Genomic DNA, 19,163 nt, shown 5'->3' on the forward strand with positions numbered 1-19,163 from the left:
TCTTATAGCTCGCGGCTCGCCATAGGCGTTCTTATAAGAGCTTCAAAGTCACTGTCAGCAAAGTCTGATAAAAAAATTTAAAAGATTCTTTTTGAGCCCAGTACTAGTAGATAGAGAAAACTTGGAAAACTTGAAAATTTGGGATTCCTTACCTAATGATATAAGGCATTCCCAGTCAGGAGCTAGGTCTACGTAAATATCCACCGTATACTCATCAAAACTGACTGTTTCTGGATTTATTTTGTGTTTGATGAACGTGCTTGTTAAAGCTCGATCTTTCTTACTCTGATATTTTTCGCTACAGCTACTCGAGAAACAGCTTTCCTTCACGCCATTAGTGCAGCCGCCATCAATCACGAACTCACCCTGCAGTGCAGACAGAACAGAATACCCGGATGCAGGTGTGGCAAGACATGAAAACATTCAAAAGGAAACAACGACTGGCAATGGGGAGGTTGTAGTAATGACATCGAGTTTGGAGAGAAGGAGACGAGACGGTTTATTGACAAACTGGAAAAAGGAAACGACGCTCGAACAGCGTTCAACCTGCATAATAATCAAGTTGGAAGGAGGGTAAGCTTAACTCATTCTCTTTATTTTCTTTTTGTACACATGCTGTCTTTCTGGCAAACGGAATCGGTGTGGACTCGAGTCTTCACATAAACTTTATAGTTAGATAACAAGCAATAAACCGAGACTCGAAATTAAATAAATGTATTTCCTCTATTAGCCAGTCTTAATTACCTAATTGGTACTTAATTTGCGCGATTTTGGCTGTACGGTACCGCCAAAAATCGCGCAAATTAAGTACCAATTAGGTAATACCTAGAATTGATTGCCGTTTTATAAAGTCCTAGTACTAGTGATAACGGGCAGACTGGAATTTATGAAAAGGGAAGCCTCCTTTACTTCCAGCGAAACGGGCGCTTTCCCTACCGCTCATCGGGGAACGCTGCAACAGAAACCAAGGGAGGCTTTATCCTCTCTTGAAGTGTCATAGAGAATAACTGTCCAAGTGAGGTTCTTTTTCAGTCAACAAGAGAAACTGAACCTTTTTGTAGAATGCAAAATCGTAATGTCTTCGTCAAGAGGGACGCGCAGATGAACTCTAGAAAGTGGGTGCAAAGAAATCTTCAGATGATATGTTAGGAGGTTCTCAATGGGGTAACGGCTTTTACCATATATAGAAAGTGTTAATAAAAATTAATAGGTAACGTGTATGTTTTGTAAGTTTTGGCGCGAAAATTTGGTATTGGCTAAAAATGGACCGATACGGTTTTTCCGAAACGATACGATACCGAGTATAATACTTTAACGCCGTTGAGCTAAATTGTTAGTCACGTGATTTAATACCCTGTCCCAGCGTGGGCTATCAGTACTGGTAGTACGACCGATTTGATAAATCATGTTAGAGAAACAAAATACCCGTCAACCACACGTGTTCATATTAGAAAAAAACAAAATTTTCATAGCGGGTAGTGGAACTCTTGCGAGTTGTAGATGACCGAGCCTAGGGAGCAGACCTGCAGAAGGATAAAAAAAAAACCTAAGTTATATCCCCCACAAAAATCACACGAAAAGACACAAAAGACAGGTTCTAGAGCTGTATTGTCGATCAAACATGGTTTGAAATTGTTTTCTTGATATAAACTGCTTAAACAAGTGTTTTTTGACATCTAATTTAGCATAATAAAAATGAAAGTTAGCGGTTACTTGAACCCTGTTTTTCTTTTGTTGACTGAAAAAGAACCTCACTTGGACAGTTATTCTCTATGACACTTCAAGAGAGGATGAAGCCTCCCTTGGTTTCTGTTGCAGCGTTCCCCGATGAGCGGTAGGGAAAGCGCCCGTTCCGCTTGAAGTAACGGAGGCTTCCCGTTTCATAAATTCCAGTCTGCCCGTTATCACTAGTACTGGGACTTTATAAAACGGCAATCAATTCTTTTCCCTATTCCCAAGGTTACTGGGAAGTCCAACGCAGACTCTTCTGGTTTTTCTGATTTTTACTCAGCCAACTGGTCAACTGTTTGACTTACTAAATCAAGTCTAATACACCTTCTTAAATACTTTATTGGCGAACTTGTTAGGGTTAGAAGCCTGTCGATCTTCAAGGATCAAAGCTCTTTGCAAAATTACCAACCCAAATATTTGTATGAGGTTTGCCGTAGTGAATAACAAAGCACTTGATATTCTATGCTATTAAAAGAGAATTATTGGAAACCTAAAAAACAAACAGGAACTATGTTATTGGTCCAAACCAGGGCCAGTAGACAAACCCAAATAAGACACCACTAACAAACAGGAACTTTGTTGTTCCTGTTGTTCATCGCAAATTTACTATTTTTACAAGCCCAAAGCTAGACAATTGGGTGAGCCACACCAATCAGGAAAAAAAAAAAAAAATATATGAACTTCATATATTCATTGTATCTTATTTATCACTTTCACGGGTTTATTACGAATCAACTTAACGGCCTGCTCCCAGTTGGCTTGTTAGCTCAATTGGTAGAGCGCTGCACTAGTATCGCAGAGGTCAGTGGTTCGAGTCCCGTACGGGCCTGATTTTTTTCAGGTCTGATTTTCGCTATGGCATAAATAGCGCTATCTACTGCGAGGATCGTGCATCATACATATCTAATACCGCAGTTCAAAAAATATATATATATATATATATGAACTTCATATATTCATTGTATCTTAAAAATCATTCTGTATCAATTTTAAGACAAGTTAAAGTTCCCAGCGAAAATTCCTCAAATAAAGGATGTCTCAAACACCTCGTTTCTTATTATTCTTTAAATCTCACTTGTGTTGTGAATTTTTCTTTTTCTTTTTTTTCTTTCCTCCTGCCTTTCGTCCGCATGCCTCTCCTCCTCTTCCTGCTCCTCCATCTCCTGCAATCTTTACTGGACGGTCAGACGGAGTTTGCACAGCAAGAGTGTTGTCTGCTTGTTCTTGTTGTTCTTTCTCCCTTTCCTTCTTTAGATCAAGGCTTATTTCAGCTAGGTGTTGAATGTCTCTCTTGAGGGACTGGAGGGCTATGTAAACCTCATATCTGAGAGACATTAGATTTCTCCGATTCTTCCGATTCGACTCCTCATTCTGCTGCTGTACCAGTGCCTCTAGCCTTTTGCAGCCGTTACACAGACCCGGCAAATTTGGCCCTGTTACAAAGGTAAAGGCAACTGATCGGTTAATACTGAGTTGACACTTGACCCTCCTCCACGCAAAAATTAAGGCGCATCAAGGATACACGCAATGCAGCTAGACGAAATTAATATGCATTTTCTCCATGGTTCATAGTTTTAAATAAACTAGATTCCAGGTAAAGTCAGCTACAGTGGAATCTCACTGGAGTAAAGTTTCTTCTCCTTTTAAGTTATTTCTATCTCCATGTTCTTACAGAGTTCCTTTATGTGTGTTGTTTGTTCTTTTAATCTTATTCCTATCGCTGCAATAAGTCAATAAGCACCCCACCCCTTCGATTAAAGAGCCCTCCTTTCAGAGAAGCAGTGGACTGATGGTCAGTTTACTAGGCTCCGGTGTGAAAGGTTTTGGATCGAAACCTGGTCTGGTCAATGTGGTGCGTTCTTGGGCAGGACACTAAGTCTCACAGTGCCTCTCTCTACCCAGGAGTAAGAATGAGTACTGGCAAATTGTCGGAGAAGCCTGATGAAATGCTGGGGGAGGGGGAGGTTACCTTGCGGATGGATTAGTATCCCATCCAGGTGGGAGTGGTAATATTCCTTTTAATACTTAATACCTTCTATTCCTTTTCCTACTTCTTCTCGCTCCGCCTTCTGCTCCTGCTCTTGTTTCTTATCCCCCTGTTCCTGCTTCCGCTTTACCTCACTTCGTATTTCTTCCTCCTTTTTAACGGCTATTTCCGCCGTATCTCCTCCTCCGGTTGCTTCATCCGAGGAAGCAATAGACTCTGACCATACAGAAACCTCTTCTGAATGGCCAGCCGGGGTTTTTCCTCTATTTGCGGGCAAAGAAAGAGGGTTGTCTGCTAGTTTTTGTCGTTCTTTTTCCCTCTCCTTCTGTAGATCAGGTCTCTTTGAATTAGGTCGATCCAGCTGGGCCAAGAATAAATTGCTATCTCTTTGTTCATCCAAAGCGTTCCTTAAAGTTAACTTTATTTCAGGTTCGTCTTGAATGTCTCTCCTGAGGGACTGGATGGCTCTGTTTAACTCACCTCTGATACGTATTTCATTTCTCAGACTCTTCTGATTCGACTCCTCATTCTGCTGCTGTACAAATGCCTCTAGCCCTTCATGGCAGTTACAGAGAACCGGCACATTTGGCCCTGTTACAAGGGTAAAGGCAACTGATCGGTTACAAAGTTGACACTTGACCCTCTTCCACGCAAAAATTAGGCGCATCAAGGATATACGTAATGCAACTATACAAAAGTAGTATGCATTTTCTCCATAGTTCATAGCACTAAAAATAAACTAGATTCCAGGTAAAGTCAACTACAGTGGAATCTCACTGGAGTAAAGTTTCTTCTCCTTTTCAGTTATTTCTATCTCCATGTTCTTACAGAGTTCCTTTATGTGTGTTGTTTGTTCTTTCAATTTTATTCCCATCGCTGCAATAAGTCAATAAGCACCCCACCCCCTTGATTAAAGAGCCCTCTTTCCAGAGACGCAGTGGCCTGATGGTCAGTTTACTGGGCTCCGGTGTGAGAGGTTTTGGATCGAAACCTGGTCTGGACAATGTGCTGCGTTCTTGGTCAGGACACTGTACTATCACAGTGCCTCTCTCTACTCAGGAGTAAGAATGAATACTGGAAAATTGTCGGGGCCTGATGAAATGTTGGGGGTAGGGAGGGGGAGGTTAGCTTCCGGAGGGACTAGTAGCCCATCCAGGGGAGAGTAGTAATACTCCTATTAATGATTAATACCTTCTATTCCTTTTCCTACTTTTTCTCGCTCTGCCTTCTGCTCCTGCTCTTGTTTCTTATCCCCTTGTTCTTGCTCCCACTTTACCTCATTGCGCAGTTCTTCCTCCTTTTTGATGGTTGTTGCTGCCGCATCTCCTCCTCCGGTTGCCCCATCCAAGGAAAGAGTAAGCTCCAACCATTTAGAATCCCCTTCTAAAGGGCCAGCCAGGGCTCTTTTTCTACTTGTGTGTAAATCATGAGGGTCGTCTGCTGATTTTTGTTGTTGTTTTTCCTTTTCCTTCTGTCGATCAGGTCTCTTTGGATTAGACTGATCCCGGCCAGAGGCATAACTCGCGTTGCAAACGAATGTCTCAATTTCTTCTAGTGTTCCACTTGGGTGTTGCTCGTATTTCCTGAGGGACCGGATGGGTTGGTAAGCATCACTTATGAGACCCATTAGATAACTCTGCTTCTCCTGAAGCACTTCAATCTCCTGCTGTAAACGTGGCACCTCCTCTTCACAACCTTTACAAAGAACCTTGTTTGGCCCTGTTACAGAGGTAAAGGCAAATGATCGATTAATAAGTTGGCACTTGACCTCCTGTCGCGTCAAAAGTTACATTCGACGGTACGTGTTTCTAAGATCTAAGGCGTTGGTCAAACGGCGCATGATAGGCGATGATAGTTGATTCTCTTCAAACTATCATCAACTATCACAAACTATCATTCGCATGGTCAAACGGCCAAAAAAGTTCGTGATAGTTGATGATAGTTCACCGGCAGTCGCGCGAGCAAAGTCACGCGAGCAGCTAGTTCCAGGTTCTTCCCGCGTAAAATGTGAACACTAATATGGCTTCGCGTGAGTCAAACAAACTTGTTGAAATATGAATTTATCACGACGAAGGAGGGCGGCAGCTTGCTTACTAGTAATCGATTTGTTGGAGGAATGTACGGAGGATGAATCTGGAGAGCGTTGGTGGAAGAGAGGAAGGACAAGGGAATAGATTAAAAAGAGAAACGAAAGGGGGATGTTGAAATTGGTGGAGGATTGCGAGTGGAGGACACTGCCGCTTACAAGGAAATGCTGCGAATGAACTTTGAAACATTTCAGGAAAAATTGACCGCTATCGGGCCTGAGATTAAACCGGGCCATTTTAAACGAGCCCGTCGATTTTCGGGGAAAACAGCCGACCAAAAACTAACGTTACTCTATATCTATTTGCCTTATCAATGAAGATCGCGGATTACATTGAGTTCTCCGCTTGTTTGAAATTAAACTATACTAGTGGGTCTCGCTTATTTCACCAATAATATTGAGTTCAGAGCAGCATCGTATTTTGCATCTTTTTTACTACATTGCAACCACGTGGCTAATTATCGCTGCAACATTCGTTAAGGAAACCACTAACAAAAGAAACACTTCGTTTTCTGTTTTGTAAAGGGCTGATCGAACGAGTAAAATTATCGCTCGAAATTTGTAAGTTAAAAGAGAAGAAGAAATACCTTTCAAAAACAATCAATTAGCGTCAAGGAATGCACATGCCATTGTAGGGACAAAAAAAGAGAGATTGGAACAGATTTCATACAATAGCTTCTCACAACGCTTAATAGGACTGTAGGTTAACGGGCATGATGGTTTTTTTTGTTCGTTTAACCTACTTCAAACCGCGGCCGATCGACGAATTCAGAATTAGTTTTTTGTCTTTTGCTATTCGTTTAGTTTGCCAAAAACTTTTGCTGCCGAAACTTATGTTCAAAACTACATTTACGTTCTAGTGTTTCCTGTAAAATTTATTCAACCTTTTTTTTGGCTTGAATATGCATCATTTTCTTTAGTGTAGTATTTTTCCCCGTATTTTTTTTCGAAACTGGACAAGCGCACTCTCGCCTAACTCCACAACCTCTTTAGTACATCGCTACACAGATGCTAACAACATTTTGGAAATCATAATTATCACTTCGCACAGACAGCGTCACGCGTTTAAGTAAAAGACTCAAAACGGCTGCGTGTCTCTCGCTAATCTAGATTGCCATATGAGTAAAACAACACATATTAATTGGAATGCGAATGTGATTGGCGGATGGACTGCTTCATTTTTCGTCAATCATTATATAGAGTTGTAATTAGACATTGCAGTCTCATTAAGGAGTAAATTTCTAAAGAAACTGAGGTGCGTCGGTGGGGGAGTACAAAATAATTTTCCTTTTATAAACTGAGATGATAAAGTAAATTGGACCATCGTAAGGAGTTTTAAAGCTGACGCTTCGAGCCAACATCGTTCCCAGTACCTTTTCCCTTAGTTGGGGGTGGAGCTGGGGGTGGAGCTGGGGATGGAGCTGGGGGCGGGGCGCGAGCTAAAGGAAAAGGCCCTGGAAACGAGTTTGGTTTCGAGCGTAAGCCGTTCGTCAAACATCAGCTTTTAAAGCTAGTGCACCTGACCCCTAAATTTTTTTTCTCTTAAAAAAATGTTTCCGCTTTGGTGAGAGTTTCTTCGAAAAAATTGTTGGATTTGGTTAAATCCTCATTATTTTATGCCCTGTTGAAGTCGAGATCAGAATGGACCACGACCGCGTAAATGGGGATCTGGGCAGAGTAGACTTGTGACGTCACTTCGAGAATTCTCGGCCAGTCGTCGACCTGCGAAAGCCTTTCTAGCACTAGATTCATTCTGCGGCATATTTGCGACCAATATCGATCTAACCTTCCAAACATAACCAGTAAACTGTGCAAAATGGCGCGAAAAAAAGATTTTTGGGTTCTCGAAGTGACGTCACATTAGTCGCCAGACTCTTGATCCTTGAAACACGGTCGTGAGTCAAAATGGCGGTGATTTTAATGCGATTTCTGTACTTCAACGGAGCTCAAAAATTTAAGGATTTGACCAAATCCAAAGATTTTTGCGAAGAGATACTCATTCATTCATTTCAGTCTTTTATTCACACTTATTCTACTAAAAATACAACAACGAGAAAGAGAAAAAGTAGAAAAAAAAAGAAGAGAGTTCTAACTATACATGAATTTACAAAAAGCAGTGGAAAGAGTGTGTAGTAGCCAAAGGAGCCAAGCTTTCGAGTTGGCCACTACCACAGAGCAGTTACGGATGGGTGAAAGTTAAATACACTTAAGGAGATAGCACATATACTAAATAGTTAAAATAGTAAAATAGAGCTCTATGATAGGTTAAAGTTGTTCAAGATGTCTGCCTGCCAAGTAGGAAGAGTTTATATTCTTTTTTAAAGCTTTTGGCAGGGAGACACTTTATTTTAATAGGTATCGTTTGCCACATCTGTGATGCCACCACACTAAATCTTGCTAGACCATAATTGGTTCTAGAGAATGGTCTGTACAAGTTTTGATTAGTGGCATACCTAGTAGAGTAATTATGGACAGCTGAAGCCGGTTGGGCTAGATCATAGAGGACTGGAGATATATTCTTTTTTTGATATTGAATTTTATGCACAAGAGAGCCAATTTTTAATTTAAAAATATTCTCTAATCTTAAGATTTCTAATAGTGTGAAATATGGTGTAGAACTTTCTCTTTTGCTAGCCAAGAAGATGCTGCGGATACCGTTGCTTTGACTTGTTTTGATTTTATTTAACCTGGTTTGGTATGCAGTTCCCCAGCACATCAATCCATATGTTAGATATGGATATATGAGTAGTACAGTTGTTTGAGTGTGCTCACAGGTAAATAATGTCTAAGCTTAAATGTAATTCCGATGTTTTTTGTTATTTTATTGTTTGTGCTGGAGCTGAGAATCCCATTTTAAATGTTCATCAACAAAATCCCCCAAATATTTTATCTGAGATTTTTGTTCTATATTGCAAGCTGTTATTCTGATATTTGTTCTCTTTTTAAGTGAAGTAATAATCATATAATTAATAACGGCTGATAGTTTCGAAAGAAACTGTTTGGGGCTGCGTCGGTGGGAATAATGAAATAATTTGGATATATCAACAAAGTTGAAATGGTAAATTTGCCACCATAACGATTGCAAAAGCTGACGTTTCGAGCATTAGCCCTTCGTCTGAGCGAATAGAGGAATTGTGGGTTGTGTGTACCTTTAAAGGCAGAAAATGGAGCTACGTTATTGGTGGGAACATGGCAACGAGAAAAACAAAAATAAATTAATCATATAATTAATCATATAATTAGTCTTCTTGAAATTAATTGACAGCATATTTGCTGCACAGTATTTTAAGACCTTTCTAAGTTCTTCATCAATAACTGATTGGAGCTGCTCGGGGTCTTTTAAAGAATAAAACATATTTGTATCAACTGCAAGAATCCTAAAAGTTAATTTCTCTGAAGACCTTGGCAAATCGTTAATATACAACAGAAACAGCAACGGACCTAGTGTGGAGCCTCGGGGTACACCACATGTAATAGTTTTCAGGCTAGATTCTGTATTACCAACTTTGACATATTGCTTACGATTAGTTACATAGCTCGAAAACCATGCATGGGGGACTCCTCGGATCCCATATTTGTATAATTTTCCTAAGAAAATATTATGGTTAATTGTGTCAAAGGCCTTAGAAAAGTCTAAGAATATACCACATGTAATTTGTTGACTGTCAATTGCTGACTTCAAGTTCTCTACAGTTTCGAGAATTGCATATTCCGTGGAATATCCCTTTCGAAAGCCGAATTGATAGTTAAAAAGTAGACATTCTTTTTCTAAATAGGACACAAGCTGGTCATATACTAGTCTTTCCAGTACTTTAGTGAAGGGAGAAATAACTGCTATTGGTCTATAATTACCTAACTCAGAAACACTACCGCTTCTAAATATTGGGGTTACTTTTGATATCTTAAAGGCTTCAGGAAACTCCCCTGATGATATTGACTCATTGTAGATCTCAGTGAAGGGTGCAGAGAGCTGTTCAGCTGCAAGTTTGATAAGCTTATTAGGAACAGTGAGTGATGCTTTATTTTCTTTTAGCCCAGCAAACAATGCAAACACTTGTGCTAGGGTTACTGGAGCAAGGTAGAAGCTGTTTGATGGTGTAGATTCTATGTATTGCAAAGGGTCTGTATGATCAGGTTTAATTTTCTGCGCTAAAGTTGGCCCAATGTTGACAAAGAAATTATTGAATAATTCAGCAATGTCCTTTTCTTGTGAATAAGTGCGATTATTATGAGTAATTTTTGTAGGGAAAGTTTAACCTCTAGTTTTCCTTTTAACAAGAGTACTGATAAGTTTCCAAGTTTGTTTAAGATTATCATTACATACTTTGAGAATTGCATGCTTTAATAGTCTGTCTTACTTTTATTCTTAAGATGTGAAACAATAGCTGCATAATGTTTATATTCCCTTTTCTTTTTTGGGAGTCATTGCTTAAGTAATGTGTACAGTACATTTTCTGTATCCTTTTTACTGATTTTAAAATAGCCTTAGTGAGCCATGGCTCATTAAGTTGCTTTTGTTTGCTTTGGCTAGCCAGCATGATAGGTGCATGTTTGTCAACAATTTCATTCAGGATATTAATTGTCTCCCTTAGCTTCTCATTTAAATTATTTTGGGGATTAAGGATTTCATGCCAAGCAATCTGATCTATATCATCCAAGTATAGGTCTCTCTTAAATTTAAAATAGTCTCGAAAATATATTTTATTATCATTGTTCCGTGTGGGCTGGGTTTTAACTATGCAGAAAATGGGGAGATGATCTGTTAAATCAACTGTCAGGATTCCTGCTGTAAGATTTTTAAAACAATTTGTATATATATGGTCAATGAGTGTTGCTGTATGATCAGTAAGCCTGGTAGGTTTAGTAATGATTGGTAAGATGTTTTTGGCATAGAGCATATCTAAGAATTCTTCAGTTTGGATGTGTTCATTAAATTTCAGGAAATTTATATTCATATCTCCAAAGATGTAAATTTCATGCCTATTGGAATTAATTGATTTGATTATATCATTTAGTTGGTTGCAAAACTGTTCTAGATCACAAGTAAGATGCTTGTAGATACAGCCTATTATAATCTTCTCTTTACCTTTGCCAGCATCAATTTCTGCCCAGCATGATTCAACTAGTGATATATATCAAATTCAAAATCAGGCCTAGGTACTGCTTTAAGATTATTAGCGATATACAGAGCGGCTCCACCCGCCTTTGTTGGAGAGTCTGTGTGAAATAAATTATAGCCGTTGATATTTAGATTACTAACAGAATTCTCACCCAATTTGGTTTCTGTAATTCGAAGAATATCCACTTTGGTATCAATGGAGTATAACAGTTCTTCCAATAAATTTAGGTTTTTAGAAAGACTTTTGATATTACAATGGAGAATTGAAAAATATTTGGCGTCTGTTTTAGCTAGCATTTTATTAAACTGCGGACTGAATAATATTCTGAGCAAGGGGTATTGAACATTAAATCTGGGTCGCATTCGTCGAATTTATTTGGATTAGGGAGGAGATCGTAGAAGTCAAGATCATCATGGCGCCCATCCGGTCAGCTACCAACCATAGCATAAAATTCTCTAGCAGTTAACCCATGAAATGGTAAAGAACTACTTACGTTTTCTTGATGATTAGCCATGTCTAGATCCATAATAGTATACATTTATGGAGGTCGCTAAATTGAGCTATAGCTAATCAAGCTGATCGAGGAATTCTTCGAATTCCTCATGTATCACAAAACATTTCGTAAATGAGCTCTCCGTTTTCTTCAGCATTATTTTACCGTTAGCCGTCCAGATAAACTTGTAGTTATGGTCGCGCTTGAATTGTAAAATTCTGCCCAGTAGTCGCTTTTTGTACGGCGTCAGGCTTTCATTGAAATGAATTAGTCCTTTATGAATTACAGCCACAGATTCTAGCTCACAGACTACCGACGGTAGGTCTTTAGTCCGCTTAGATTTTAATCTTTTCCTGTTGCAGTAGATTTCGTCTCTTTTCTCTCTTCGAGTGAATTTTACAATTAGTCGATCTTTCACTTTCTTCGTCGGCGGCAAACGGTGAGCGATCGATATATCGTTTGGGCTGAGGTTCACTCCCATAATCTCAGACATTTCTTTTACCAGCAACGCTGGGTTATCATTTGGTACGATCGGAATACCCGAGTTATTTCGAGGCAATCTCTTCGTGCGTACTGCTCAAGCTCATCCAACTGGATCTCAATATTAAAAAAAACCATAGAGTCCTCATGGAAAAACCCAGGCAGCACTAAAAGTGGATGATTACATGGCGAATTTAAAATGCTTGCGAACCAAACAAGTAAGCTATAATTCCTCTGAGTACCCTGATATAATAAATAAGTATTTTTCTTCAGTTGGATATAAATTTAGCCTCTAAAATGCCAAATCCATCTAAACAATTGACTAAATATCTTCCAAAGTTAAATTCCTCTGGTTCGTTCTTCCTTAAACCTGTGTCTCCTTCTGAAATTGAACTTGAAATCTTGACTATTCCTCAAAATAAAGCTCAGTCAGTCATGGATTATATTCCCTACCTATTCGCATTTTAAGATCTGGTAAACATGTCATTAGTCAACCTTTGTCTATAATTATAAATAAATCACTCGAATGTGGAACTTATCCATCTAAGCTAAAACTTGCTGAAGTTATTCCAATATACAAAAATGATGATGAATCTGACCCTTGTAATTATAGACCTATATCTCTTCTGCCTGTTTTTAATCGTATTTTCGAAAAAATGATGTTTCGTCGTCTCAAATGCTTTCTTGAGAAACGTAATATACTTAATGATTCACAATATGGTTTCCGCGAGAAACGATCTACTTAACACGCTATCCTGGACATAATCAGTCAAATTGAAAATAACATCATTGGACAAAAAGCTGTATTCGTGTGGTATATTCATTGACTTGAGGAAGGCCTTCGACACGGTCGACCATTCAATATTATTGCAAAAGCTGAATCATTACGGAATACGTGGAATAGTGAACAAGTGGTTTGCTTCTTACCTAGTAGGTCGACAACAAACAACGCAAATTGGTATTAAAAATATATCCAAGAAGGAAGTAATATTATCAGGAGTTCCACAGGGGTCGGTGTTAGGACCCCTACTTTTCCACATTTATATAAATGATATATCTAATAGCTCTAATCGATTTAAATTTTACTCATTTGCAGATGATATTAATCCAATCTTATATGCTGATAAAAATCTTAAGTTACTCGAAACCGTAGTTAGTGCTGACCTCTGTAACATCTACGATTGGTTAATCGCTAACAAGTTATCACTGAATATAAGAAATCTAACTTTGTTATTTTTCGGCCTAGACAGAAAAAACTGAATCACCAAATAAATTTGAGAATCTTTGACCATCATACTAACAGTTATATTTCTTTAGAACGTAAGGAATTTATTAAATACTTAGGAGTGCTTATTGATGAAACTCTTTCATGGGGTCACCATATTGCTCATATTGCATCCAAAATAAGTAAATCAATCGGCGTTATCTCTAGATTACGACACTTTGTACCCCTTAGTACTCTAAACCACGTTTACAGGTCACTTATCCAACCCTATTTGTTGTATGGTATAGTCGCGTGGGGTCAAGCTGCAAAAATTCAGAGATAAAATTCTAATCCTTCAAAAAGGAGCCCTTCGCTTAATGTTCTTTGGTGACTACAGATCTCAAGCAATCCCGTTTTTTGTTTCTTCTCGTTTTCTTCCTTTGGATATGCTTTACTTTAAATAAGTTGCCATCATGATGCATCACATATCCAATGATTTGTCATCTAACATAGCTAACTTATTCACTTATCAAGCTATTATTCATCCCCATAAGACAAGATCATCTTCAAGAGGCGACTATTTTGTTGAAAGTTCAAGATTAGGTATACAAAAAAGGATATTTGCAAGAAATGGTGTTAGAATCTGGAATAGCTTGTCTTGTGAAGCGCGCCAGCTATCAAAATACAATTAAGAGTAAAATTCATGATTTCCTCCTCCAGAGACTCGAAAAACATGACGATTTGTCTACTTTAATAGCACAACTACAAGACCCCAGCTTGTTCTATTATCTTGCCGTATCTTAAATGTATTAATGTAGTTGTAATTTGTCTAGAATTTTGAATCTCTTGCTCTGCAAATCTTTATTTTATAATATACGTATTAAACGCTGCCCGCCTCGACTAGCCTTTGCTAACTGCGGGCAGTGCATAGTTTTTGTAATATTGCAATAATAATTATAATAATAATTATAATAATAATAATAATAATAATAATAATAATAATAATAAAACTTGTAAACTTGAAGTGAAGATTGGACCTACAGCCACCAAATGTAGTGACCTGAAAAATAATCGAACCATTTTGGATTCCGTTTTATTCTCGGTTCATAAAATCAATCATATTCCGACGCTTCTATCATTACAAGTAAAAAGGAAGTAAGAAAATAATCCTATTCAAACTTCGCTGTAGCCATAGTATTAACACTTTCCACACTAAGACTGACTAGCTTCCTGTTTCTACTTGCAATATCACCCCTAAATCAACCATCAGAACGAAGTATATGATCGCCAATTAAAGAAGCTCTTGATTGTTACAGAAATTATTTCGTCTCCCTAAGGAAATCTATTTAAGAACACATACTGATGAAATGGGCGGGAAGGGTTGAGAAGGAAGATTATTGGCCAGCACATAGATAAAAAATTTCACCAATTTTCCATAATCAGTAAGTCTCCGTGGCGCAATCGGTTAACGCGTTCGGCTGTTAACCGAAAGGTTGGTTCAAGTCCACCCGGAGACGAGACTTTGTCAATCTTCAAGAGGCGAGAGCTTTGCAGTTCTTGTAAAGAGAACTTGGCAATATTATTTTTGTTGTTGACTCATAATTCTTTTGGATCCGTCTGCACGCCTGCTAGACTCCTGCTTTCCAGGCTCGGTTATCTACAATTCGTAAGAGTTCCACTACCCGCTAGAGAAATTTCGCTTTTTTTCTAATGTGAATACGTGTGATTGACGGGTACTTTGTTTCTCTAACATGATTTATTAACTCGGCCGTACTACCACTTCTGATACCGGTGCTTGGACACTCAACTGGGTATGGGTTTCTGAAGAATGCGAGTAAAAATTGCAAAATCTACATATTATTCATAAAAGCGTAAAAAGACGTACTTACAGAGACATTTGAGGCTGGTTTTCGTTTGGGTCGGAGTTGGAGAAAGCGATCCAATCTTATAAAACTCAAACCGGCAAAATCAGAAGAAATGAGGTTGCCTGTGATCCAGTGAAAACTATCATCTAGCTTAAAACTGACGAGGTCTGGCACATTTTCTGTCGACAAAATTGAGGCTTTCATAGGGAAAACAGTTACGGTTTATCTGTCTTCAGCTATCAGAACCAAACTCAACACAGACACCACTTATGATGTTTCTCTGAGGCACATTCCTATTTTGCAAACGACTGATGCTAAAGGCTCAGCGATAAACTCTGTCCCGGTCAGCATGCCTTCTTAAAGTACATAAAGCGGCCAGTTGAAGCATGCGTGATCTGTCCTTACCGACACGGGTTTAGAGCTAAAGTGTGTCTACAGCACATGGCCATGGTCGTTGTCAATTGGAAATTTTGTCATGTGGAAGCTAATTTTTCGGAAAAAAATCCAAAAAGGTAATATCGCGACTCAAACGCAAAATTTAGCCGTCGAGAAAAGTTCTTCATAATCATCTCAATAAGGCCGAAGTGATAAAAAAATGAGTTAAACAGCTATACTTGTTTATTATCAGTCACGTTATCTCGGTGTTCGGTGTTTGGTGAGTTTCGGATTGTACCATTAATCGCTGCATGGATTGTAGCCTTTGTTTCAATATTTAAGTGTTTTCTCTTCGTTTGTAGGTCTTACTTAGATGTTCAACTTCATAAAGCTCACAAATTCTTGAGGTTTCGTAAGAGGATAAATGTAATAAAAACAATATTTGTAATACCAACCATAAATGTAATAAAATTGACCATAAATTGTATACTAACAATAAATGTAATAACTTTTAATCACAAATGTAATAAATCCACTAACCATAAATGTAATAAAATTTTGCCTAGAAATGTAATAAACTGAATAAACATTAATGTAATAAGGCTTACCCATAAATGTAATAAGCAGGCTATGACTTCCAAGTCAAAGGGCGACAAACTTGTCATTCCTATTCTTCGTGAAATTGTCTTGAAATTTTCATTTAGCCCTAAGGCGTGGCTCAAGTTCTTTGTGACCGCTTAAAGAAACAAACTAACGAGGAAATGAGGACTCTATGGTTTAAAATATTGCGGTTTTTCTCGCAACACCCTAGTGAGACCAAACTTACCAAAGAAATTTGCACCCCTAAGCGAGACGACTAGCTTCCCGTCTGTTTCACATGGGAGTTTCCCGTGCAGGGAGGGCACGGGACCCGTGCATCAAGTTAGATGACTCATTTCCCCATTAGTATAGTAACGGAGAGGCCAAAACCCGAGAAGTTATTAATATGGTCTGCTAACTTTAAGAAAGTACTCAAACTATGGTGGATGCTATTAATATGGTCTGCTGACATTAAGAAAGTACTCAAACTATGGTTGACAGGCAATTGAGAAAATTTTCAGCTTTAAGAAGACTCTCTTAAAAGGTAGAATTCAGTCAAACATCACCTTACAACGAATACGCCTGTTTTAAGTTTTAAATTCTTCCCATCGTAACACGCCCCCTTCATCTGATTATGCTTCCAGGAAACAGGTGGGAGTTTAGCAGTGACTGCAGGCCTAAAAATAATTATCATGTAATTATGTCACGTGTAAATCCTCGACGCATAACTGCGTGGCCACTGAAAACACAAATATGTAGATGCGTTTTCTAATGAAATGTAAGGGTGTATACAGAAAAGTATACAGGTATACGCCAAACGAGCAAGAGAATAAACAAGTTTAAGAATTGGAGTTCAATTGTATTGAATTTGCTAGAGTAATTTCACAAGCACGTGAGAAAATTTCGGGACGTCCCGTCTTCAAGCGTGAATAAAACTGAAACGGCCCAGTATTATCTCTTACGGTCTGAACTTCTATCGACACTTGCTCGTCATTTGTTGATCGGTTGGTAGGTTGATTCCTAGGCTAATGTTTAAAATTATAAAATTAAACCCTCTAAACTCTTATGACACGCTATGCAAATCTCGGAAAGTTGGCGGAAGTTGGCTCACCCTCGGTGTAAAGACTTACTCCTCGGTTGTCTCTGGAGATGGTAAGATTTTTTCCAATTACTTTTTATGGTTGTTGTTTCACTTGAATGTTAAATTTGACCCAACACGTGGTCCGTTGTTTTCATTGGTGGTACACCTAGCGATTCCGAAGTGTATAGCCACTTTTTATCAATTTTTTCTTAATACATTTCTATTTGTAAACCACGCAGAATCGAGTAGTCCAGAGAAAGAGCTGGAAAAAAGGTAATGGAAACCCTAATTAGAAGTATTTCTACCGTAATTGTTGATGATTAAAAAAATATGCTGAAAAGATATGTTTAGGCCGCTAGGAGAGAGTCTTTCTGGAAAGCTCAGTTATCTCATTCAGGTGAGGCCCGTCCACATACACTTTATAAGGTGTTGGCAGGTGTACGCGACTCCTGTAATTCGCAAATAATTCCTCAAGCCTTCATATTTATCTTAGCTCGCGAGAAGCGAGACTGATTGAGTTGCAAGGCTGTGGGCTAGAACACATCAAGCAATGAACGGAACTGCATCATGAGACTGTCGCATTGCCGTCAAATTTTTATTTCACCGGAAATCCGAAAAAACCAAAAACTAAACCTTTTTAAGCGGAAATGGAAATTAAATTGACAACCTTAGGGTCGCATTTTAACCAGGTTAAAGAGGAAAAAGTCAATCACGTGCACGTAGGCAATTTCTCAGCCGGCAAATAAACATTCCCGCGAATTAACCATGCAGCGAAACAGAACACTTTGAATCGCGATTTCTTCCTCACTCCTCTTTTCATATGATTTTTTCCCGAGTTTCCACCATCAAAAGGGGAATCTGGCGCGCAGCTGGCATTGCTTGTGCAGGGACACTCACATATTCTAGACTGACTGGCTGAGTAATTTTCAGGAGTCGCTGGTGCGGACCTTATAACTTGCCGGCACGGTTCGGTGCCTTAGACATCTTGCTGTTGCGGATAACCAAGGCTGTAATGTCCTGATAAATTGCTGTAGGGGAAGAGCAGTTCTCGTCTATCCATAATCTCATGTAGGCAAGGAACACGCCAGCGTGTAATGGAGAAATTTCCCGCTCTTTCTGGTTTTATCCGCTCTAACCCATGCGTCACACGCACCCACAAAATGACAACTTTGACCGCACCGGGCGCAGTTCTCTTTGTTTCAAAAAATTTTGGCAAAATCGGCCAGTCCCACCCAAGCACACCGGCGTCTTTCATGATTTCTAAAATTTTTAAAATTTTTGAAAACCGCAAAAATTGGGTGGCATTAGAAAATGCTTGTGCTGACAGATTTTAAGTGCGGTCGCACTTTGGGTTTGCTCGCCAAGCACTTATCATATTTACATCCCCTTTTCCACTTAGAACCCACAGTGCTTGAAGTCTGTCAATGATAAATCACATTTCTGGTTTATTTACCTTGAAGCAATCTTCGGCATCAGTTTGTATATTGTAGGCTGTAAGCTACATGTAGTTCTAGTGTGTGTATCTCCGTGAACAGTGCCATAGGTAGATATTTTTACGTCACGTGGTTTCTGCATTTTATTGAGAGAAAATTTTGCATTTTTTTGGTTTTACTTATAGAGACTGATTTTCTTTTTTTTCTTTTTAATTTTTCTTTTCACTTTATTTTTACTTTTTTAATTAATTATTTTTTAATTACTTATTCACACTTATTATTTTTAATTATTAGGTAATTTTTTTTTTTCAATTTATTATTTTTTGGTCATTCCGGGAATTCCGGGTATTCCGGCCGGAATTCCGGCATTCTATATTTTCCAAACTACCGTGAGGTTCTTGAGCCAGCCCCTATGGATCAACATTACTATTGCTATTGTTATCATTATCATCTGTTACCAGTTAATTATCGGTTGAAATTTAATTAGTCACCATGCATGTGCTCGAATCATCTTTCGATCTCTTGTGGAACATGGTACTCAATAAGTGGAGTACGTCCCACATATTTCCTGTCTTGCGTGAAAGATAGATAGAATCCCTTTCAATGCTATAAAATTGTGTCCAACGAGTAGACTCAGTCGCTTTGTAGACATCCTTATCAAGCCGTTTACTTCACATGTCCGAAGTTATCTGAAGGACACTATCGATTTCCTCAATTATTTACCAAAGA

The 19,163-nt window shown here is 38.6% G+C and overlaps 1 protein-coding gene and 1 non-coding gene across 3 annotated transcripts in view; one reads left to right on the forward strand and one right to left on the reverse strand.

Moving 5' to 3' along the window:
- Positions 1-574: 574 nt before the first annotated feature.
- LOC111337356 (uncharacterized) overlaps positions 575-19,163 on the reverse strand; it is a 37,601-nt gene continuing 19,012 nt past the window's right edge. For both annotated transcript variants that reach the window (XM_088732820.1, XM_022943639.2), the window contains exons 3-5: positions 4,910-5,437; positions 3,764-4,309; positions 575-3,164 (exon numbers count right to left, since the gene is read on the reverse strand). In XM_088732820.1, coding sequence (XP_088588946.1) covers positions 2,803-3,164; positions 3,764-4,309; positions 4,910-5,437 — 1,436 coding nt within the window. In that variant the 3' untranslated portion in view covers positions 575-2,802. The remainder of the gene's footprint in view (positions 3,165-3,763; positions 4,310-4,909; positions 5,438-19,163) is intronic.
- Trnan-guu (transfer RNA asparagine (anticodon GUU)) lies at positions 14,548-14,618 on the forward strand. Its single transcript has one exon. It is a non-coding gene; the product is annotated as a tRNA-Asn (tRNA).

The sequence above is a fragment of the Stylophora pistillata genome, chromosome 9, assembly GCF_964205215.1.
Source record: "Stylophora pistillata chromosome 9, jaStyPist1.2, whole genome shotgun sequence".
NCBI lineage: Eukaryota > Metazoa > Cnidaria > Anthozoa > Scleractinia > Pocilloporidae > Stylophora > Stylophora pistillata.